The sequence below is a fragment of the Phoenix dactylifera genome, chromosome 2, assembly GCF_051530095.1.
Source record: "Phoenix dactylifera cultivar Ajwa chromosome 2, Ajwa_hap1_PhDact_Kaust_v1.1, whole genome shotgun sequence".
Classification (NCBI taxonomy): domain Eukaryota; kingdom Viridiplantae; phylum Streptophyta; class Magnoliopsida; order Arecales; family Arecaceae; genus Phoenix; species Phoenix dactylifera.
This window is the reverse complement of record NC_143191.1, coordinates 48,065,376-48,090,338: the sequence shown is the minus strand read 5'-3', so window position 1 is coordinate 48,090,338 and position 24,963 is coordinate 48,065,376. Positions and strand designations below refer to the sequence as shown.

Here is a 24,963-nt window from a genome sequence, read left to right as displayed (position 1 = left end):
TATCAATATTATATATTTATATATATATAATTAAATATATTTTATTATAATATATTATTATATTTTATATTTATATAATGAAAATATTTAATATATTACTCTTATTTACCTTATTTTTCTAATCAAAATAATTATTAGTATTAAAAAATCTATTATAAGTATAAATAAAATATTAATTCTATAATGAAAAATAACATATTTTTATAAGATTAATAATTTATAGAAGTAATAAATATATTTTTATAGAATGTATTAATAATTAATATATTGATAAATATATTAATATTTTATTATTATATATTTTATATGATTAATAAATATATGATAAGGGCTACTAAAAGTAGAATATGTGATAAAATTATGGAGTTATTATAGGAATTAGCATATTGACTTAAATTTTTGATTCATGAGAATTAAAAACACATAAAAAAATTCCATCTAAGATACATTAGGAGTATTTGTGGTATTATGTGGTCGGTGATCTTGGATCCTCGTACCATACCAAACAAGTTACTTATGGATACTCAAAGATTTTTTATTACTGGACTATGGCCTACTAAATACATTAATTTTAAATCACTGGGGATCAAATCATCCCAGCATGCAAATCACCGAGGATCTTAGATCATCGTGATGATCCTATTGGAGTTACCAAACGCCCCCTACAGCATTCCGTGTAGATTATTAATGATAAATTGAAATTATTATTATCGACGTTAATTATGGTTTTGTGGAACACTGTGGAACGCAAGCAAACCATCAACTAAAGGTTCCAAGCTTCAAGTTCTGCAATGTGATTTGAGCGAAGGTATCCAACTGTAGCAAGGATCCAAGAATAATAAAAATTTATCACAATGATCCACGTTTCCAATTGCTGTATTTCCACATGACCTGTTTGTTTGCTTGGTGTTAGTTGTGTCGGCCTTCTCCATGGCCAGCTTTAGTCGATACTTGGTGCTTGTTTTGAATGACAATATGTTTGCTAACAAAATATCCATCCATCTTTTCATGCATCCATGATTAGTGCCAATAAGAATCCCGGTTGAAGTTGGGGAAGAAATTATTGTAAATTTTTGTCTTTGAAAATATCATCCCAAGTTTGAACATAGATCTTTTGGGTAGATAAGCGGATACCAACAAGTTGAACTACCGATTATTGGTAAAAGAGTTTTCTTCTAATGTTGTTTTTTTCGTGTCCCAAGCTCCCATATTAACTAATTTCTTATTTTGATATTGGAAAATGAGCTTGGTGACATGGCACGACTTGATTTGTCTAACTCAAAGCTGATGTGACACTCTAAATAATCCAATCAGGTCTATCTCAACCTATCTAAGAGCTGAGATAAGCAAATCAGAAACAACCAATTTCTGAGGTCACGCATCATCCGACATTCTGGATGAAGTCTCGCAGCTCAACCAAATAACCATTCGGCTCGGCATCCATCTCAAACCGACCTGAACCCTCCCATCTCAGGCAGCAGCTCCCTACTTTATACGAGACTGCTCTTAAGGATCAAAGTTCGTTCGGATCTATTTTTGTATTCAAATTTATCTGGATATAGATAGAAATTTGAGCATCCGATTAATAGCCATATCCACATCTATCAAAAAAAAAAAAGATATGGATATAGATACAACTATCTGATCTATATCTGAATATTCGATTCTATTTGTAACACTATTTAATTTTATACATCACTCCTAAACTTTTTTTAAAAATAAATGATCATATTCACATGCTATCAACTTGATTTATCATCCACTTAGTATATCTTTGATTCTATGATCATAAAGTTTAATTATCCCATTTATATCTATATTTATATCTATACTTTCAATATCCGATTTATGGCCATATTAGTTTGAAATAAATATAGATATGATTTTTTGCAACTAACTAACATCCGTATCTATATCTATATTCGTCAAATAAAACAAACATCGATATAGATATACTAGTATCCAATTCGTTTCCAATCCGATTTTAGCTATAAACACACTCTTTCTATCACGTCTAGAGGTAAAAATTATCATAATAGTCCTAAATGGTTACACCAAGTCCTCATGCTACTATAGCATGATCGCAGACCGCTTCATCAAATCTTAAGGCAATTATGACACAATGTTGGATGATTATGGCATGATCCCCATGAGATTTTGGATCCTTTGGCTTTATATAGACTCGAAATCCCTTTAAGAAAGATAAAATGATGGTGATGACATAAAATTAATACACTAAAAATCTCATTCATCTTTTTTCCCACACTATTATCAAAATTTTCTCTCTGATTTAAGCATCAAAGGACCAGTCGAAGCCAATCCAGCAAGCTCCTAGATCTATTGTTGTTTGCAAATTGATGGAGGCGATCCATATCACTGGTTCAAAAATCAGCAAAAACATATTCCAATAGCAAGAATTGAATAGATATTTTTGATAAGGATTACTATGCCGCATTGCCACTCTTTCAAATTTACCATTCTTTGTACCTTCATATCTCAAAAAAATCTATCTACAAAGATAATTAGAGAAAATGACTTAATAACAGCCCCATTTACATCGCAAGCGATACATGCCAAAATGATTTTTTTTTGAAAATTAATGTCAAACAACAAATAAAATGTCATGATAAAGCTCTTAGGACCCAGCACTTCTGGCTTAGGCTCCTCTATTTCCTTCATTTTGCTCTGATAGCAAAGCAATAAACCTTGATGGCAGTATTTTTAAGGATAGAGGCAGAGAAGGAGTAGACTTTGTGATCAGAGATCATGATTCCAGTGGTAGCTAGAGGTCGGCATATCTTCGATGAGTCTATCATCGGTACAGAGTTAAGAGCTGTATGGAGGGCATCACCCATACTAGATTAGTGTTGGGTGTGGATAGTATGTACCTTAAAGGTGACTTGGCCACGGTGATCAACTAAATTGAGGGTCAACACAGCCATGGTGACAAGCACCAGTTGCTTCGGGATATTTGCAGGCTTGTGGGAGGGTTTGTTTCCTTCTAAGTCACTCATATCTATCGGGAGGTAAACAGGTGTTGAAATAACTGGGTTGCCTTATATGCCACACACTATTTAGGAGAGTTTCTTTAGGAGATTCTCGAGTCTGTTCTTTTTTTCTCTCTATTAATTTTTTCTTTTTGATCTTTTTGGGCATACTTATGTGCTTTGGTGTGAGTCGTTGTTGTATATATATATATATAAAAAGCAATAAACATGGCCACTAATTCTATACCCATATTTGCTGGCCACATATAACCTTCCATACGATCGCCTGTAATCGATCATTTACTCCCTGTTAATAACAAAGTGATGGCGGACCACAGCAGAGAGAAGAGAGAAAGAGGAAGAAGAAGGGAAGGAGGAGAAAGAAGAGGTTATAGAGACGTAGAAAAAAAGAAGAGGAGGAAGAAGAAGAAGAAGCATAAAAGAGAAAAAGAAAGGAGGCTAGGGTTTTTATTCAATCATTCAACTCTCTCATACATGAGAGGAGTGGCCCTTATATAGGCCTTACATCAGGTCAATTAATTGACGACATACCAAACTTGAATCCTCAATCCGTTGATTAAGTCAACCGATTGATTACATACCTGCTAAGTGATTGTTGATCCCCTATTTAATTTTGATGAGCTTAAAATACTTGAGTATATTTCATATTGTACTAATGAATTCAAGTAAGTGTTTTAGGTAAATTACTTATAAATTTATAAAGAAAATGGTTAAGGAAATTCAAGTTGAACTTCACTCATGTTTGGAACTATTAAAGCATTTGCCTTGGACTCGAGTCGACTCCCAGAATTCTCGAGTAGACTCTAGCACTTCCTCGAGCCGACTCTCAGATAAGGTGAGTCGACTCTTACAATAAAGACATAGAGTAGTTTTTTTTTAAGTGCAGAGCGTGAATCGACTTTAACTATTCACGAGTCGACTCTTACAGAAAAAACAAAGAGGTAATTTTTAAGGCACAGTGCTCGAGTCGACTCCAACTCTTCGAGAGCCAACTCTTAACGGGAAAGACAGAAAACAAGTTTTCAAAGCATAGTATGCGAGTCGACTCCAATTGTTCACGAGCCGACTCTTACAGAAAAAACAGAGATCGAGTTTTCAAGCTACAATGCGCGAGTCGACTCCCAAAAATCTCGAGCCGTCTCCCGCAAATTGAAGCCGCAAAGAAATTTCTTTAGCAAAGTGGCCGAGTTGACTCCAACTATTTACGAGTCGACTCCTACAGAAAAAAACCGAGAGCAATTTTGCACAAACTAGAACGCAAGCCAACTCCTGATTTCTTCGAGTCGGCTCTTACAGGATTGACAGAGAACCATTTTGTAAGAGCCCAAACTTGAAACGACTCCCGATTTTCACGAGGCATCTCTTGCTTTAGCCGGGCCGACTCCAAGACTAGCGAGTCGACTCCGATCCCAATAGATATATTGTCAGGACTCACAGTTTTGTCAGAACGGCTCTTTTCTCCTCTCTAACGGCTAGTTTTCGAGGAGTTGAGCTATAAAAGGAGGTTCTTATAAGTATTAACTACAAAAATTGAGAAAATTCATTGAGAGCATTCAAGTCTATCAACCACCAAAGAAGAGTTAGAGCCATTCAAAGCGAAAAGAGAAGTTATTGCATCCCAAACAATTTCAGAGCACTCCTCACATTAAAGGCTCATTGAAGTGATCCTCAACGACAAGAGCATTCAAGAGAGGATTCAATAAAGAAGAAGCAAAGTTCACCATCACCAAAATCCGTTTGAGGGCTTCTTACTTTACATTTTGCTTAAATTGCCATATCTGCTTATCTAATAAGTTTGTAATCTTTAAACCTTTTTTCTCTATTACTTGTTACTTGATTCAAACAGGGGATTGAATCAAGAGGTCAAGGTTAATTGGTGAGCCCGAAAAATCAACGGGGTTGTTTGTGAGCCTGGAAAAACAAACAGGGAGGTTTTAGTCAGTGAGCCAAGAAAAAACCGACCAGGTTCATTGTGATCCTACGAAAACAACAAGTTGGGTTGTGAGCTTGTAAAACAACCAGGCTATAATTTTGAGATTATAGTAAACTCCTAAGAGAAGCTTGAGAAGTAGACGTAGGAGCAAGGTTGGCTCCGAACCACTATAAAAATTTTGTGTTTGTGTTGTGATATATCTTGCTTTACTTTTTTACTGCTTTCTTATAGATTACTCAATTACATTTGCTTAAAATCAAGAAAGCTTTCACTAAATATATTAGATAAGATTTGAAGAATCTAGTTTTTAGTTAGAACCCAATTCACCCCCCTCCCTCTTTGGTTTGATGACATACCAAACTTGAATCCTCAATCCGTTGACTAAGTCAACCGATTGATTACATACCAAAATCGATCAAATCACTCGATCTAATTACTTGACTCAATTGACTTGATTAATAACAAAACAATTGACCAAATTGATTTGACTAAGACAAAAGCAAATAAAGTAATAAAATAAAAATGACTCAGTCTCAAATGGACCCAATCTCAGTTTGACTCAATCCAAAAGCTCAGGATCCTCTCCTAGCCGTAATGATGTCATCCCTTGGTGCGGACATGAACGAACGGCTCTGATATCCCCATCAACTTCTCTCAAGTAGAAAAAACTCGACCCCATCAAGTGCAGATCGAGCCGGTTGTCGTATTGTTCCAGAAGATCGGAATCAAGGCGCTGCAACTCGGCTCTAGAAATTCACGTCACATCAGATTTAGGTCAGTCTTTCCACCGAATAAGATAACGTTGGTAACCATCATTCTTGGTTGACATAACCTGCTCATCTAATACATGTTCTATTTATTCTCTGCGTGCATGAAATTTGGGAGGTGGTGGCTCAACAGCAATTAATGGGTCAGGGCGATCAACAGGGGCAGGTGTGTCAACAAAGGGGTTAGAATGAATAATTGCTATCTTTTTATAAGGGATTAAATTTTTAATATTAAATGTCGCACTAATCCTATAGTCATCAGAAAGCTCCACAGCATATGCATTCGAATTAATTTTTCATATGACTTTGAACGGCCCCGCACTACGAGCTTGTAATTTTTTGAACGTTTTCGAAAAAAGTCGTTCAAGCCTAATTCTCATTATGATGTAACCTCTTTCACTTAGCTCTTTATAGTGTCCGTGTAAATCAGCAAGGGATTTATATTTTAAAAAATTAAAGTGAATGCGAATGCTGATTTTTTGATTCAATGAATGTGGGTGTGATGTGAATGATTGTACAGATTCAGACACTCTATATTGATGAGATATGGAAATCATGTCTATGGGCTGCCTAGGTTGGTAATCATGCACCACTTTGAATAGACTCATGCCTATAGACTTGTTGACCGAACTATTATATGCAAACTCAACTGTCGATAACATTAAATTCCAGGTCGTAGCATGTTCATTCGGGGTAAGCCTATGATGTAGAAGATTGGGCAGAGATGCTCCAGAAACTAAATCAATTGCGTGTTGGATATCACGCATCGGAGAAAGTGCACCTGGAAGATCATTAGGGATTTCAGAATGAAACTTCTCTAGAAGGGGAGCTACTATAGGGGAATGCTCAAGGTTGGATTCCACATTGATAGTTTTAGCCATAAGTCCAACACAAGTGACTGGCTCTCGATATCATCCACTACCTCTATCGAAGTAGTGATGTGAAGTGGTTTGTTTGTACTTAGGTTAATAGTTTTCCTTTGGAAATCACTCTGGACAAACTCTAATCCGGTAGGTTCGTCTTCAAAGTCTTCTATATAATCTTCTATATTTGGTTCATAGACTTCTTCGACATATTCGGCTTTTTGGTTTGTAGCTTCTGGTTCAGTAATCAGGTAGGTCTTAGTGAAACATTGAGATGCTATGTGGCCGAATTGTTGACACTTAGAACATTGAGTTTGGTTCCTAGGCGGATAGGGAAGGACTATAGGTGGTGCGGCCAAACCGATTTCAGGTTAGGCTGCAACGAGGGTTGGCAGTTTAGGAGTCCTAAAGTTTCACATGAACTCACGGACCTCTTGTTTGATTTCTTTCCTTTGAGCTTGTATGGCAGCAAATTGGTCCATGAGAAATTTCAGGACTTCGGAATCCATGGTAGCTAAGGAGGGTTTAGGTTAGTCGGCTAGGTACTCCTCTTCACTATGGGTTGACATGTAATGATAACACTATGTGTGATGATGCAAAATGCAATGTCAATAATGAAACCCTAATAAATATGATGCAGGACCAAATTTGATACCGGACAACCTACTAATGCAATCTATTATGATTTCAGAAATCATTAATTTTTCACAAAAATAAGATAAAGTTTAAATGTTGCTGATTTTTGTTTCGGTTATTCGCAATTAAGGATTAAGATTATTCAATTTAAGAAATTAGATTGCAATCAAGTAGTACAGTTATTCTGATCCTAAATCAATCTGATCGAAGAATGTTGAGAAACGTTCAATTGCTAGGATGTGCTAATTTAATATCTAGTTTTTAAAAGGTGAATAGGATGGGTTTGAAAGTAGGGGTTTTATGTTCTGAATTTTGACAGTAAAAGTAAGTTTCAAGAAGATAGCTATCATGTAAGAGAACAAGAACATAATTAAATAAACAAGCTCAAAAAAAGTGGAAACCTATCACTTGTCGGAAAGCAGACAGCCATAGTCATTTGCTCGTGGGCTAGGGCGACAATCAGGGTGCGGTTGCAGCTGATAGGCTCTCCAATTGTCGCAGATAGAATATGGTTACAGTAGCTCCAAAGAGATTGGCGGATCTGATGGGCTTGTAAAAATGGAAGGGAGTGGGCCTCCTGGAGTTTGGGCCACAAAAGGGAGAAATGGGAAGGGGTTGACTCGACTTGTGGGTTTGGGGTCCAGGAAGGGGCAGATGGGGCCTATTGTTTGGTTGGGCCCGTGTAATGTGAGAAGGGGAAAGAGGGGTGAACTTCAGTCGAAAGAAGGAAAAGGTGAGGGAGAGGATGGCGGAGGCTTCGGTGGAGGGAGGCGACGACAGAAACTTTGAGCGGCGGTCGATGGAGGAGGAGCTCGGAGGCGATTGTGGTTCAACCGTTGACGAGGGGAAGAAGGGGCGGCGGCGGAGCAGAGGAAGGGGATAGGGCTCGGGCGGTGACTACGAGGGCGGCAAGGCAGAGACGCCGCCGCGGGTGGAGGCTTCCGGCGGCTAGCGGAGGCTCCTGGTGTTGAAATCACCACTTATCCTAAAAGCTTAAGCTTATAGAATAAGGTAGATTTATTTATATATTTTATATTTTCTTACACTCCCCCTCACATGTGGGCCGGACTTTTCTTTAATGGGCGAGCCCAACATGTGAAATTTTTAATAATGGGGTTAAAGAGTGCGGAGACAGGATTCGAACTCAGGACCTCTGCTCTGATACCATGTTGAAATCACCACTTATCCTAAAAGTTTAAGCTTATAGAATGAGGTAGATTTATTTATATATTTTATATTTTCTTACTCGGCGGCGGGTCACAGGCGGCATCCTCTCCGGATGGGGCACGCGCAGACGTGAGGCGAGCCGGACTCGGGGCGGTGGGCTTCCATGGGGCTGCGGTAGTCCCGGTGGCAAGCCGATGGCGAGGTGGAGGGATCACGGCGTACAGGCGTTGTGAACGGGGTGAGGTGGAGGTGGCGACCGCCGGTTTGGCGGCTAGTGGGAAGGATCTGTTGAAAGAGGGCTTTTCCTTTACCCCTGGTGTGAACCGAGCGAGAGAGAGATGGCCCCTTTTCTTCTGATTAACAGAACTGACAGAGAGAGAGGGGACCTGTTCTGGTTGTTGGTGGGAACCGAGGGAGAGAAGAGAATTTAGATCATGGCTTTGGCAACTGGAGCAAAGCCGGCTTGCTCTGATATCAAGCTGAGGGCGGACCACTGCAGGAAGAAGAGAGAAAGATAAAGAAGAAGGGAAGGAGGCGAAAGAAGAGATTATAGAGACACAGGAAGAAGATGTTATAGAGACGCAAAAAGAAAGAAGAGGAGAAATCGATCCAACCACTCAATTTAATTATTTGACACAATTGACTTGATTAATAACAAAACAACTGACTAAATTTACTTGATTAAGATAAAAATAAATAATGCAATAAAATAAAAGTGACTCAGACTCAAATAGACCTAATTTAGATTTGATTCAATTTGGGAGCTTAGAATCATCTTCTAACCATAATGATGCAAACGAACGACCCTAATATCTCCATCACAAAAATACCACAACCCGCGAACCAAACTTCAGCGCGGGACAGATCTTATTTCCACTTTACCGCATAAAAATCTTTGCATCGACTTTGTTAAGTCGGGGATAAGCTACAGTATGCCCCTCGCTCCCCCTCACCGCCCCTCGCTCCCAGTTTTTTTTAGGTCGGTTTGTGGCTAATTTCCGGACACCTCTCCATCCACTCGTTCCCCGGCCTTGCTTCACTCGACCTAACACCCCCCTTCCCACCTCCAAGCCTCCCCTTCTTTCCAAAATTCTCAAAGAGACCGAACGAGCGAGCGATAACCAAAGAACAATTACTGAACGTTCTCTTTCTCTCGCTGTCTCCCCTTCTTTCTTCTTCCCCTCGGGTTCCTCTCCTCTGCTCCGGTTGGCTTCGGTTTCGACTACAAGGACTTCGTTTGTTCGTGGTTTGGATCTAGGGATTTGGGGCGGCGATGGAGTGGGACAGCGACTCGGAGGGGCCGAGCGGCGGCGAGGAGGCGGAGGAGGAGGTTGAGGAGGGGGGCTTCGTGCTGAGCGGCGGCGGCGGGCCCTTTTCCTTTGCCGCGGACGGCATGCTTCAGTCGGCGGCGTCGTGCGGGCTGGTGGTCACCGACGCGCTCGAGCCCGACTACCCCATCATCTACGTCAACAGAGGGTTCGAGAAGGCTACGGGCTACCGCGCCGAGGAGGTGCTCGGGAGGAACTGGTGAGTGCCCCTGCGTTGTTTCTTTGCCAAAATCTTGTCGGATTCTTGTGCCTTTTGAACCTCCAATCTCTCTCTTCGGTTCCATCAATCTTTACTGTTTGAATTGGAGGTGGAAGGGTGCTGAGGTTGGCAAGTTGGGAGTCTGTCACTTTGGGTTCTGAACTTTGGTTTCCGGGATTCAGCACAGAGTAGAATTTGTTTAGACACTAATATCTTTCAATGAGACATTCATTCTTGTCCTTTCAAAAACACACGCATGCTTATACCCATAATGATGGGAGATGTCTGAACTATCCTTATGTAAAGACTGAACATTTCAATGATGAAGTGGCCGTAAAATAAGGGAATGTATCGATGCTGTCTTTCATAAAGCCAATTAAACAAAAGTGGGAATAACCCTATTATCGGAGATAACAATTAAAACTATCAAAATACGCCGTATCCATCATAATATCATAGCAGAATGTGAAATCCGTGTCTTTGGTTAGTTATCAGTTATCTTAGTTTGTCAGCTAAAAGGAAGAACCGAGATGTGTATCTATCTTTAAGATGAGAGGGAGAAAGAGGAATAACTAGAGGGATCAGGGGAATAGTTTTTTGTTGGAAGGATCAGGGGATTAGTTGGAAAAAAAGGAATGATGACTGGAGAAAGGGATTAGGAATCAGGGGAATGGATAAGAGAGAGAAAGAGGAATAGCTAGAGGGATCATAATGTCCACTATTTAGGATGAAGAGAAAATATAAAGAGAAAGATGAAAAAAGAGACTAAATCTGTGGGGACAAGGATGAAGAAATATGACGCACTAAGAAGGTTGAAATGGCTGAAGAAAGAATAGAGAAACAAAAACAAAGCAGGCTTGATGGGCTGGGCTGGTTAGAGGAAGAAGACAAGAAAGAAGAAGAAAGAAACTTGGTAATTGAACTAGGTGTAGGGTAAGAAGAGAATAAACGAAAATAACAAATTTGCTCCTTTGGGCTTGTCATATTGGCTATAGCTGCTCATCCCACTACTATAAGAAAAAAGAGTCAAGTAAAACTTGTATAATTTAGTCGATTGTAACCTAGGCACTTGGGTTTTCTATATGCATAGGCATCAATTGTGCTTGATTACCTGCCTATACCACTTGGGGCTTGTTTATGCTCCTAGGCAGTCACCTAGGTACCTAGGTGAGTGCCTCGGTCATCTAGGCCCTACTTGGCTAAGTATGTAACTTCTGTACTTTTGCCCCAAAAATTACATTTATATGTTTCCTATAAAACATGATACTTTATGCAAAAGCATATAAAGACATTAAATCTATTTAAGGAACAGTTATAATGACTTTTGAAACTTCTTTAACCCAGCCTGGACCTAACGTAGGACCAGTAGACACTAAACCTACCTAGAACATGAAAACAAAATCCAGTAGAAAATGTTCCTAAATTTGAATTTGAATAATACAAGAAATATAAAAGATCTGACCTATTCCTAAGTTGGAATTAAAGAACAAAAAAATATTTGAAAATAAGTAGAACAACTAAAACTAAATCTAAATCAAACCTACTGCATCAGATCTTTGTGTAGGTATTGTGCTTTTAGATGATGCTCACATGCTCAATCTACCCTTCAATCTCCATATAGTGGTGGTGAAGTTGCATGAACATTTCCTCTTGATTGCGTTGGCATATCTTATTGTAGTCGATTTTCTTCATCACAATTGGTGGTCAAAAATTTTCTAATTACTTGATGGATGTTAGTAGGATTTTATTTGGGGGATCGGTAAATAATGGATCATGGTAGCACTGGATCACAATTAAGAATATAGAAGGTTTATTTGGCTTATCTTTAATCTTTAGATTCTCTAGATGTGATTTTAACAGCTTATCAAGGAGCAGATCCAATGTCTGGTGCTTCATTTGGGGATCATCAATGTTTTTGGTTTCGAATCTACAACTGAAAGATCATCAGCAGTTAAACTATTACATGGCATTTTTATCCTCAACATATTTGAAAATATTCATATACGAGATATTTGATTAATCTTTTCTCCAATTGCCTTTGTTGTGCTCTAAGGAATGCGAGGATTTCTTGCATGACATCCACACAATCAGATCCAGCATCTTTTTGCTAAGTAAACTCTTCTTGTTGTCACTTACCAAAAACATTTCTTGTTGTTGAAGTAATCCTCACATTGTTCATGTCATGCCTCATTCTTATCGTATACATGGTTAATCGTGCTGCTATAATACCAGATAATGTTGGTATAACCTAGAAGATTGAATCTGTAAAAGTGATATCTGAAACAAATTTCAAAAATCTGAGAATTTATATGACATCTAAATTTATTTCAGGTTTTGCATGGGTAGACATTGCAGGGGAGCCTTTTTATGCTCCCAAAGGTGATTATTGTCTGCAGTGCAGGGCAATTCCTCAAGCTCAAATAGAAAATCTAGAGATAAACGTGCATGCACACATGGAAGAGAGAGAGGAAATAAGTGACCCCCTCTCTTTATAGTGAGAAAGGGATGGAAGACACACCTGAATAAAATTATCTTGGTCTATGTACTTGGGAATGTACTATGTAAGACTCAAACTTAGAAGTTAGAACCCTTCTTTATGCTCCCGAAGGTAGTTATTTCTGCAATGTTTCCTCAAGCTCAAATAGAAAATGTAGAGTTAAGAGAGAGTGACAGAGTCCCCCCCCCTGCGCGCGCGCGCGCGCGCGCGCGCGAGAGAGAGAGAGAGAGAGAGAGAGAGAGAGGAACGACTTTACATGAAGAAGAGGGGGTGTGCACTTGAGTCCATAAATAATTAAATCAATTGTTCACCATAGACTAATAGCACTCTCTTCTCCTTGTATATAGCTAGGGAAATAAGATGTCTAATTCTCTTATAGATAAGAAGATATGCTAAATCGGTTTTCCTATCAAACTAGGAAATCTCTAGAATCTTCCCAAGGAAGTGAAAAAAAGCACATAAAAAATTTTCAAATGTTCCTGAAGACAACATATTACGAGACTTTCTAGATACAGCAAAATTCTTATATCTGTAGGATCCAATGTAAAAAGCTACCAAAATCTCTTTGAAATACATTTATGATGATTTAGAAATTTTCTTAAGCCATTCTAGTCCTAAAGTAGGATTTATGAATACCAGTGTTAAAAAGCGAAAGATAGAACGACTTAGACATTGAAAATAAGGGGATGAGGCTACAAAATGATAATATTAACCGGTACTACTAGAACAAAAAGTCAATCTTTTTTAGCTAGTTTTTGACATGATATTTGGTTTGTGATGAAGGATGAAGAGCTTGAGGAAACATTTTCAATGGTACCTCCATATTAAAGATGAGAGAACAAGATTGTTTCTTGATTGGTTCGTTTGATATCATTGGTAGATGCTATTATGACGGTTGTTTTAAATTTGGATGAGATAAATGATATTAGTTCACAAGAAAGGGTGGTTCCTATAGTTTGCTTGAGGTTGGAGAGGATATGTGGAAAAATTGGATGTGGATACCATGGACAATGTTGAAGTGTTGGTGGTTTTGCTACTGGCACAATTGACTTTGCATTGAATGATTTTTGGAACTAGTTTACTTATTTTTTATGCGAGTATAGCTTGCCTATCACTAGGGATGGCAATTAGATATAGGTTAGGTCGGATGCAAGTCGGGTCAAAAATTTGTCAATCCTAATCCAACATGTTTATTAAACATGTCAAAAATTCAGATCTAAGCCTGACCTGTTTATTAAATAGGTAACCTAGCTCAACCCACATAACTTATTTAGTGAATAGGTCGAATCAAGTTAAATGGGTTAAACAGATTAAGTGGATTTTTAATAGACTAAATAAATTTAAATGGGTTAAACAGGTTAAGCAGGTTGAGTTAAACAGGACAAAAATTGATTAAGTAGGTTTTAAACAGGTTAAACAAGTTTTAAACAAGTTAAATGGATCAGGTCATTTGACCCAACCTTATTACTAAATGGGTCAAAATAGGTTAAATGGGTCAAAGGTCTAAACCTGAATTTGACCTGTTTAATGAACAGGTTTAGGCGGATTGATCCATTTGTGTTAAATCCAAACCTGCTTAAAGCAGTTTGTTTGCGGGTTGGGTTGATGGGTCATGTCAAAAATTGCCACACCTACCTATCACCTTGATCAAGGTTGGATCTTCTTATCTTAATTAACTTTACTAATTTATGCAGGTGTGCTATTCTCTCATGATGAATTGTAAACTTTTTGAAGGATGACCCCTTTTATGCTTAAAGTACCTTATATAAAGCTAGTCGGTATATATGTATTGTAGTACTATTTTTGTTGCTTGCGTCATGTCTTGCCCAAACAATATTTGCTGCTCAACTTATTGATTTGTGTAGAACATAAGCAAAGTGATGCAGATGCTCTCATATAGGCTTAAGAAAATTATTTTTGCTGTTCCTTCCGGAATTTCTATTTTTCCTTAAAAGGCACAAATTATCATGTAATTGGTAATGAGTGTATTTTAATGTGTATTAAAGAATGAATCATGAAGGAAAAAAGCATCCTGCTATAGTATTTGGTTAAGAGAAAGCTTATGCTTTTATAAATTTTCCAATGTTATTTGTCAATCTTATGTTAAGAAGACGGGTTTCAATTTCGATGTTGGAATTCATTTTTGATGCTAAAGGTTACTTAAACTGTTGTCCCTTTTTTTCCGCTCCAATATTTACTAATGTCAAGCTGAACTGAGGTTTTATGGTCTGATCTATGGTTTCAGTATTAGTTGGGGACCATGTTGATGCAGTACCAGGTGCTTGTACACACACTTGGCATGCTATGGCATCATGGTAGCCAACGTGAACCTAATTTGTTCCCCATCTTTGTGCTTCTTAGTACTGTTTATTATTTTCCCTACTGTCTGTTTATTGTTACATGAGGTTTTGAGCCCATGATCAAGAGCATGGTGCCTTGCCGGATCTAAGCTTGGTGCCATGCCAGATATAAGCTTCCTTCCTCTTCCTCCTCTCCACCTCCCTTCTTTCCACCTCTCGACCTTTAAATGTGACATGGAGAAAAATCGCCGGGCGTCTTTTGATTGTGTCCCAACTGGTCTTTGATGAATTGGTTCCGGTTCTCATCCCACTTGATATGGGTTGGTTCCAGAAGGGAATTGGGACCACCTGGCTCCACACTCCGAGTTCCTGGGCTTGTCCAAGGACTTGGTCAGTCATTGGTCTAATCCATCACACCTACGTAGAGACTGGTATCAACTAGAGTTGATCACATCTCATTAATGATTCAGTTTTGTTAGCTCCAGCAGTAATATTACTCATAGTACTTTTGAGGAAAAAATGCTTGAAGAATTTTAGCAGCAATTTTTATACCCTTTGGCAATGTTGCATGATTAGCAATTCCTGAGTAAGCCATTAGATTTGACTTTCTTTGCCAATAGTGATGAAAAGGATTTTGAGGTAAGTGAAAAACCAGGTCTACTAGCCTGCCCTATCATAAGTTAGTTTTGACAAGATTATGTTGAAAGTTGTAATTGGCCAGTTGTCTCATACTAGCGATCTTGGACTCTGAAATTTGAAATAATTAGAATTTCAATCTAGTGTTCACATTCAAGTCTGGAGCATAATTCTAGCAAAAGATTGTTTTGAGGCTTCCAATGACGAACCAAATGAATATTATGAGGTTTCAGTTACGTCACTTCTGAAAAATCTAACTTCCTATACGGGAGAGTAGTAGCTCTGTCCTGATAAACGCAGCCTAAACAAGCATGACTTGTTCTTATGGCTCACGTGGCTCATAATGTGATCAAAAGTTCTTTGATACTTAATTGACTTCTGAAATATGCCTTGTTCTTATGGCTCTAACTTCCTATACGGGAGAGTAGTAGCTCTGTCCTGATAAACGCAGCCTAAACAAGCATGACTTGTTCTTATGGCTCACGTGGCTCATAATGTGATCAAAAGTTCTTTGATACTTAATTGACTTCTGAAATATGCCTTCTTTATTCTATAAAAATAAGACATATGGGTTCTCTTGTGCTTCTCACTTCTGTATCCATAAGCTTCATGATTTTTGAAAGAGCAAATGATCGCAATTGGGTTTGTTGCAGATATATGAGACACACTTATGATATTGTCCGATGCTTTGATTTGAATTTTAGCCTCATTTGTTTCAGGTCTGTGCAAATGAACATTTCATGGGCAATAAATGTTGCTTTAACAGGAGTATGCGTGCTCTCAGATTTTAGCTTGTTGGCTACTTTACCCCTCTTTTGGCTTCCTCATACTTGTATTCATGAATCCAAATTATCAAGTAGAAAAAGAAAGCTAGCTCATAAGAATTCAAAGAGTATCGCATCGCCTTAGGTGGTGTTATCACCTTGTTTAGACTGACTGATTTAGTGCTCACCTGAAACTTACATTGTAGAGATGCATGCCCCTTTTTTCTTGACCTAGGAGCAAGGGCTAGGTAGGTGAATGATTGTCAATTTCTTAAGAAAGACCATATCCGAGTTATGTGGATTTGAGGGCCGATGATCTCAACAATTGATGCTTTTAATCCTCTCAATTGGGAATTGAAAGGGTTGGTATAACAGTATGGTCTTTTGGTTCAAATTTTCCCATTGTTTTAATCCTTCCAATTGGAAATTCTGTTTAAGGCTTGTATGGCAAAAGAGCATAGGTAGTTACTTTAACTAAGAAAAAAATATGGTGGGTTGCCCCTGACCCCTCTTCCCTCCTTTGAAAAACAGAAAAGAAGGGTACATGAAATTGATATGATTTTATGATCCTGGAGGCAAATTATGTGATAACAAAAGATACTTGTAGCAAACTCCTTCCAGTGTCCAGGAGCGAAGCATTAACATTGTCAGTTATTTGCTTCACTAAAATAATCTGTCAGGAGAGAATTGATGAATTTCCATGCTCTTCTTCTCCTTGAAGGAATTTACATTCCCTAGTGAAATGACAGAATAGTGTGAACTGATGACCTTTGTAGGCTGTCACTCATACATGCATTCTAAAGAGTTCTTCCATCTTTTCAGAGAGGCAAATAACTGAAACTCAAGAATTTGGAGTAACATGCGCCACTTAAGATGGAATCCTTTGTGGGACTGAAATGGAAATTGTGATAAGCACCTGTTACCTTGAGGAGAGATGATTGAGCTCTCTAAATTTCATCATGTATAATTATGTAACAACCTAGCACCTTTATCTATTAATGTTCAGTTGTTCAAGGATCAGGATCATATTGATCTTATCAGTGTCAGTATAGTGTTTTAATAGAGGATGGACCATAAGATGAGGTGCTTCTGGTGTTTGCTCTTTTAGAAATTGATTATGTGGAAAATCCAAGAACAGGGTGGATAAGAAAGTCACCACTCATAGCATCACAAGTGGCTGAGAAGCTACAAATATGGAACGCCATTGCTTTGCTGATATGTGGAATGTGGCTTTTATCTGCCTCCACCACATACTTTTTACTTTACCATGTTTTGTAGTGAACCATTGAAACCCTGCAGGTTGTGGTGGATTCTGCCTCCAGCTTCCTGGTAACCAAGGGCTAAAACTAAAGTATCTTTGCTATTACTGTAGTTGTTCTTTTTTTTTTTTTAAAAAAAAAAATAGAGATGAGACAAGTTCAGACAGTTCTTTATAGATTTATAATATGCATTATAAAAATAAAACTGTTTTTGCTTATTTGTTCTTAAACAAATATTTTGTTTATATTGCAGTTTCAAACTCTGAAATTATTTGTTAGTTGTTTTTAATCCTAACACTTATAAGGCGTCTAATATTTTTTTTACCCTATCAAATCCTGTTGTTTATCCATCTGCACAGTGCCTTGATATTATGATTTGACTGTTTTCTGGATATTTTGTATTGCAGAATATAGTTATGTTACTTATATAGGGCTCGTTTGGTTCGCGGGAAGCATTTTCCTTCCTAGGAATATGATTCCTGGGAAACAAATTCCTAGGAAGAGGATGCCTAGGAAAGTACTTTTGGTTCGTTTGGTTGACCATGGGAAAGTGACAAATTTCCAAGGTGCTTATGTTTGGTTGGCCATCCACTTTCCTAGGAAAGTTATATATAATTCCTATTATGCCCTTAATAAAAATTAGGTTTTTAATGCCTCTTTAATGCTTCTTTAATGCTGAAAGGACTTTTTGGAAAAAAATAAAAATGGAGTGATTCCCGCCTCATGGGAAAGTAACTTTCCCATATTTCTCATGGGAAAGACTTTCTCATGAAATGTGGGAATCACATTCCCATGGGAATATAACTTTTCCTTCTCTCTCCTTTGAAAACTCCAACCAAACAAGAGGCATCTCATTACTTTCCCGTTGACCACACTTTCCCCCCTTCTTTTCCCGCGAACCAAACGAGCCCGAAATGTAGGAATCATATTCCCATGGGAATACAACTTTCCCATCTCTCTCCTTTGAAAACTCCAACCAAACAAGAGGCATTTCATTACTTTCCCGTTGACCACACTTTCCCCCCTTCTTTTCCTGCGAACCAAACGAGCCCATAATGGTAAATTTCCCTTTCTCTTACTAAGGGTTTAAGTTGGATCCATCGTCTTGTTTGTTCCAAACTTATCAAATAATGTGTTGTTTAAAAGTTTTTGATTAACTTAGATTTCAAAAGAAAAACATGGTTATTTCTATTTAATTTAGGCTATAAGGCATAAGCTCATTTTGCACTGGAGGTATGTAATTGCTTGAGATTCTTAGAATTTGTGTAGTTTCATATACATCTGTTATACTGCTTTTTTTCTTTGTCTTTTCTCTTTTGAAAAATTGACTTCTCGAGTAGTGTTTCTAGATACTCCATTCAGTGCTTTATGGTGTTATATTCGGTGAAAATTTTGTGATTGATTATAGGGATCGCTTTAGTCATTCTGATGCTGTCTGAGATCACGTTGCTAAAAAAATGAGATTGATTTAGGAGATTCTTTATTTTTTTTTTTAAAAAAAAACCCAATAATGAGGCAATTTTTGCTTTTGTTGTTTTGTTGTTGTTGTTCTAGCTTGATCTTTCAGACAAATGTGATGCCTTGCAAAAATTTTCAAAAAAAAAAAAAAATTATTGAAAGAGGCATTTGTGATGCCTGGTGAAATAACATGTGTTGGGCCTTTTGTCTTGGTTGTTAAATTTCCTTTAGTGCTCCAGGTATATGCTTAGTTCATTGATGCTTGATACTTCATTTATTCCAGAATGTGGTAATTGGGCAATGAATGAGATTCAGATTCTGGAGTAGGTGTGGTCCAATTATATTAGAAGCAATCAATAGGGTTGTTGCACTGTTGCAGATTCAATGAATTTTTTGTTTTCCTGTCCCAAATGAATGCAAGATGTCATGGCTTTTAAGTTAATAATGAATGCCTCAAGCTCGTCCATTATCCATCCACTTGATGGCTTTGTTAAACCAGTTGGAAGCATTTTAATTTGATGCTTTGATTTAGATTGCAAGAGGACCAGCAAACTTGAAGAAGCTAACGAGTTTGCATCCGTTTTTTTGATCCATGGTTTGCTATACCGGTCCGTACCGGCCGGTACAAGGCGGTACGTACCAGTCCGGTCTGAGACCGGTATCGGATCAGCGTGGAATCCGGTACCGGTAGTTTATTGTTGAAGAACTGGTACGGAACCGGTTCGGACCGGTCCGGGCCGCCACCGGTGCGCCGACCGGTACCGGTACGGCGGACCTTGCTTTGATCCACTACTCATTTATTTATATGAATACGTGGGTGACTGGTGCAGATGTGAACACTCTATAGATTGAAATCAGGACTGTCTAAAGAACACTAATTATTTTCAGCAAAAAAAAAGAAAACAAGAAGAATAGTTATGACTCGTGAATTATTGTCTCAAGACTTGATATGGACTGGAACTGGACCATGATGAGGTTGCAGTGGGCCAAGACTGACAGACTGTCAGTTGGTTTTCTTGGGTACAAAATGAGGCTCATTGATTGGTTGATTGGATAGAGATTTTTTTTAAGAGTTGAGACTAGTATGGAGAAGATTTCTTCATATTATATTATGATTATTGCAGTTTAGATGCTATTTCTGTAACTTGATTGAGCTCACCTCAAGAGCTCCTGGTTTGATATGTTTGGATTCGTAGTAGTTCCAATCAGTTGGATCGTCTGTAGTCATGTTAGATGTTATGGTAAGCAGGTATATAGATGCAACTTACAGTTTTGGAACTGTTTGGTGCAATTTTTGGCAAATCATGTTATACCTGGAATTTTGAAGTCTAAGATTGTCCTCATCCTGTTGCATTATGGGGCTTCCACTGCCTCTTATCTCTTGTAACATCGCTTATATGTCTTTAAGCTTTTTGTTTTTCTGAGAAGCAATTTTTTTTCCTTTCGAAGTTATACCGTTAGTTTCTGCATATCTGGTATGATGAGGCTATAGAAGTACATTTAGCTGGACACTTTAGTGAGGATTGATTTCTGTTTGACTTTTTAGTGCTTGATTTTGTTACAATCAACAGTGCATTGAAACAGGTTTAGTGTGATGACCTGGTCCACCCAACCAGGTTTTAAAACATTATGCTAAAGAGGTGGATTGTTCAAGTCCCTAAAGTAAAAGGAACATTTCAAGACATGGTGGGCAAACTATTTCTATTTTATTCATGGATTAGCAACATGTCAAACTTAGGTTTACGTTGGATTTTTTTTTTTTTAATACATCAACACCATTTATGCTATCTTCATTTGGAGGTGCATGTTAGATGTATTAGCTCTTTCTGATTTCTCTTTTCTTTCTTTTACCTTCTCTCTCATTTACTTTTCTCTTGTTTTCTCGTGTCTATGTAGGGAACGGGGGAATGTTGGAGTTTAGTCAGTGTAAAAGTTTGTTGTTTCCCCTGTGACAAGTTACATCATAAGCACATGTTGATCTTGTCAATATTGTGGACTATGGGTTAGAAATGAGTGCTAGAAATGGGATTATCTTCACCTTTGATGGCAGATGTTTTTTAAATGATTTTTGATTTGGGAAAATTGCCATAGTATGGACCTACTGATTCTTCAAAATCACCATTAGCAAATTGATTTTTTGTTTATTAATATCATATGTTTCTTCTGTATTTCTTAACTCTAGGAAATCAAAGTGTTCCTTCTTCAAGGGAGTATAGTATTACCAGATGCACGTTTTGTTTCATTTTAAATGCTTTAGATATTGATTTCTTTGTTTTCTAATTTCTTCTTGGATGTTATATCTTTTTCATAGCCATTTTAGTTCTCTCTCTTTTTTTTATTGATCCATTCTACCTGGTACAGCAGTTGGTATTATAGGCATTCCTAGTTTCAACTGCATGCATAATTTGGTTATCTGGATAATCCATTCAGTAGTGTGAACTATTGGATGTAGATTTTTCCATCTAGAAGTCAGATGGCAGTCAACTATCAAATGCAAATTCCATTAATAGAAGGGAAAAAGGGAGCAAATGCTTAAAATATTTTAAGAAACTAGGGAACATTTGCCATCAGCATTTTGCATTTTCTTATTCTTTTGCATTTATTGCTTTCTAGCTGATTATTTTTCTTGTTCTTTTCCATATTTCCCTTTTGTTCTGATGTACTCAGGTTCTATGTATCAATATGTTCTGAATATTGTGGCATAGTGAAATTTGGTCCAAATTACAAAATGATTCTTGTTTTAACTATCTTATTAGTAGTATTTTTTCATCAAAAAACATACTCTTTCTCTGTAACTGTGAACCAGCCAATAACTCATATCACAGATGAATTTGGTTAGTGTGGATCATATCCATAACCCAGTCAATACGAATCATTCATCTTTGTCTAGCTATTATTTGTTGGGAAGACATTGTTCCTTCCTGACCACTTTATTTGGTAGGACAGGCATATCTTCAATCAGTTTTTTTTCAAGAATTCATCTATTGTATTGTCTTGTTTCAGCCGATTCTTGCAGTGCAGAGGGCCATTTGCTCAAAGGAGGCATCCTTTAGTGGATGCTACAGTAGTTGCGGAGATACGAAAATGTCTCGAGGAAGGCATAGAATTCCAGGGTGATCTATTGAATTTTAGGAAAGATGGCTCTCCATTGATGAATAGACTGCAGATAACCCCAATCTATGGGGATGATGAGACAATAACCCATTTTATGGGCATCCAGCTTTTCTCTGACACAAATGTTGACTTGGGACCATTGCCTGGTTCCATGACAAAGGAATCCGTGAGACCTTTTGCCCGCTTCACTGTAGACAACTCCTGCCGACCTATCTCTGCAGGGCATGGGCATATATGTCGTGAATTTTGTAGCATGTTGCAACTCAGCGATGAGGTATTGTCTCAAAAAATCCTTTCAAGGCTGTCTCCAAGAGATATTGCATCTGTTGGTTCTGTTTCCAAGAGGCTTTATCACTTAACAAAGAATGAGGATCTCTGGAGAATGGTTTGTCAGAATGCTTGGGGAAGCGAAACTACTCGTGCACTAGAAACTGTACCTGGAGCAAAGAGGCTGGGATGGGGAAGACTTGCGAGAGAGCTAACCACCCTTGAAGCTGCTGCATGGAGGAAATTGACAGTTGCTGGTGCTGTGGAGCCATCCCGCTGCAATTTCAGTGCTTGTGCTGTCGGGAATAGGGTTGTTCTTTTTGGTGGTGAAGGTGTTAACATGCAACCAATGAATGATACTTTTGTGTTAGATCTGAATGCCAGTAAACCTGAGTGGAGACACGTTAATGTGAGCTCTGCACCACCAGGCCGGTGGGGCCATACGCTATCTTGCTTAAATGGATCGTGGTTGGTTGTGTTTGGTGGCTGTGGAAGGCAGGGCTTGCTTAATGATGTCTTCATATTGGATCTGGATGCACAACATCCTGAATGGCGTGAGATCTCCGGACTGGCACCTCCCCTCCCAAGGTCTTGGCACAGTTCTTGCACACTTGATGGCACAAAGTTGGTGGTTTCAGGAGGTTGTGCTGATTCAGGTGTACTACTCAGCGATACTTACCTATTGGATGTCACAATGGAAAAACCTGTGTGGAGAGAGATTCCAGCATCTTGGACTCCACCTTCTAGGTTGGGCCACTCGCTCTCTGTCTATGATGGCAGGAAAATACTGATGTTTGGTGGTCTGGCTAAAAGTGGGCCTCTTCGGCTGCGGTCCAGTGATGTGTTCACCATGGATCTAAGTGAAGAAGAACCCTGTTGGAGGTGCATTACCGGGAGTGGAATGCCGGGTGCCGGAAATCCTGCAGGAGTTGGTCCTCCACCCCGCCTTGATCATGTTGCTGTGAGCCTACCTGGTGGTAGGATCTTGATATTTGGTGGGTCAGTGGCTGGTCTTCACTCAGCTTCTCAGCTTTATCTCTTGGATCCAACTGAAGAGAAGCCAACCTGGAGGATACTGAATGTACCTGGTCGACCTCCACGATTTGCTTGGGGGCACAGTACGTGCGTTGTTGGAGGAACAAGAGCAATTGTACTTGGCGGTCAAACAGGAGAAGAATGGATGCTAAGTGAGCTGCACGAGCTGTCTCTAGCAAGCTCTGGCATATGATGTGAGCGACAATTTCAGTTATCCGAAAGGTTTGCCAGAGAAGCATATGCTTTTTGATTCCAATAAGAAATTGAGCTGACTAAACACTGCCACCCATGGAGTAAAGAGTCGTCAGATAAAGTCTGCTTAACAGAGTTTCACATTGGCTTGAAACAGATAAAGTCCTGATTAGTGGTTAGATTTAGCCTTTTATGGTCTGGACACTGGAAGTTTCGTCTTTCTCAATACAAATAGAGCTGTCACTTTATGGGTCACGTGTTTGGATTGCTACCATATAAGTAACACTTAGAAAATACTAGTATAATTTGCATCTTATTTATTGTAGCTTTCGTTCTGCTTCTGGTTTGTATCTCAATAGAAAATTAAGGAATTGCCTGTATACAGTGAATACATCTCTGCATCTTTCTCACAATGTGGTGCATTTTAATGCTTTGGCTGAGTCTTTTTTTTCCTTGTCGTTGCTTTTCTTGGTTCTGCTCTCGATTATGTACAGTAAGAGAGGCATGCGGTGCTTTTTATTGTAAAACAGTGATACTCTTCAGCAACCGTTCTTATATTTCTTCATATGGTTGTGGATATTATGCTCGTTAGCCTTTAAGATATTCAGCCACTGATGCTTTTTATTTATTTATTTGCAAATCTTAGCTTGTATGTCCATTAAAATTTCTAGGTTGATGTGGTGCTGATTGTTTTTTCCTTTTTTTTTGCTTATTTGAACGGTCAGATAGGGAGGCACAGCTATAGAGATTTGCTATAACTGACATTGTGGGAACTGGGAAATGGACAGTATTTTATACCTAAATTTTGTATACTTGAGAACGAGTGGATTTGGCCATGAAACTACCTTTCTTGATAAGGTCTGTGGTGTATATGATGAATACCATTTTTTGGGTCAATCTTCCTCCAAAGGCAAGGGTCTTGGTATCAATTGAGAGAGAGAGACATGAAAAAGGTTATGCTACCAGCACCATGTCTTGCATCCTGCTGCCTTTTGTTCCTTCCTTTCTGCGCACATTGATGGATTAAATTTTGGTTGCACTAATCTGTGGGCCTGTTTGCATTGCCTTTTTGTGGTCTTTTCATTCGGCTGGTGATATAAAAATAAATTCTGTCCGGGATTCTTTTAAATTAAATTTGAATTTTTTAAAGTACCATCGGCGTCCCTGGGATTGGAGTGTGTTTGGATGGTAAGATTTCCGCATGTCTTCATGTATCGATCATTTTGCCTCCTGACGAAGCCGTCGATGTTCGGTTTCTAAATCGGACAGTTTCCCAGTATATGATCCCTTGCAGGCTTGGCTTTACACCTAGGACGATCCTGCAGCCAGCTCACGTGGTGGATGCTCACGGGGCAGGTCTTTAGCCTTCTGATATTGCTGGGCTGGACGGACCATGTATTTGTGCTCCAGTATGTTTGGATGCTTGAAATTTGCTCTTTTAGCTTGCCCTTAGGACCCGACCTACAATTTTACAGTAACCCTGGTTTTGCTGCCAAAATTTGAGCTCAAGGTGGTGAGATCAAACGAGCACCGAGTTGTT

The 24,963-nt window shown here is 38.5% G+C and overlaps 1 protein-coding gene across 1 annotated transcript; it reads left to right on the top strand.

The window, feature by feature from the left end:
- Positions 1-9,231: 9,231 nt before the first annotated feature.
- LOC103698624 (adagio-like protein 1) lies at positions 9,232-23,988 on the top strand. The gene is made up of 2 exons (XM_039117565.3): positions 9,232-9,901; positions 21,819-23,988. Exons 1-2 carry the CDS (start codon positions 9,648-9,650, stop codon positions 23,422-23,424), a joined length of 1,860 nt encoding a protein of 619 aa, XP_038973493.3. The 5' UTR covers positions 9,232-9,647; the 3' UTR covers positions 23,425-23,988.
- The last annotated feature ends 975 nt before the right edge of the window (positions 23,989-24,963 follow it).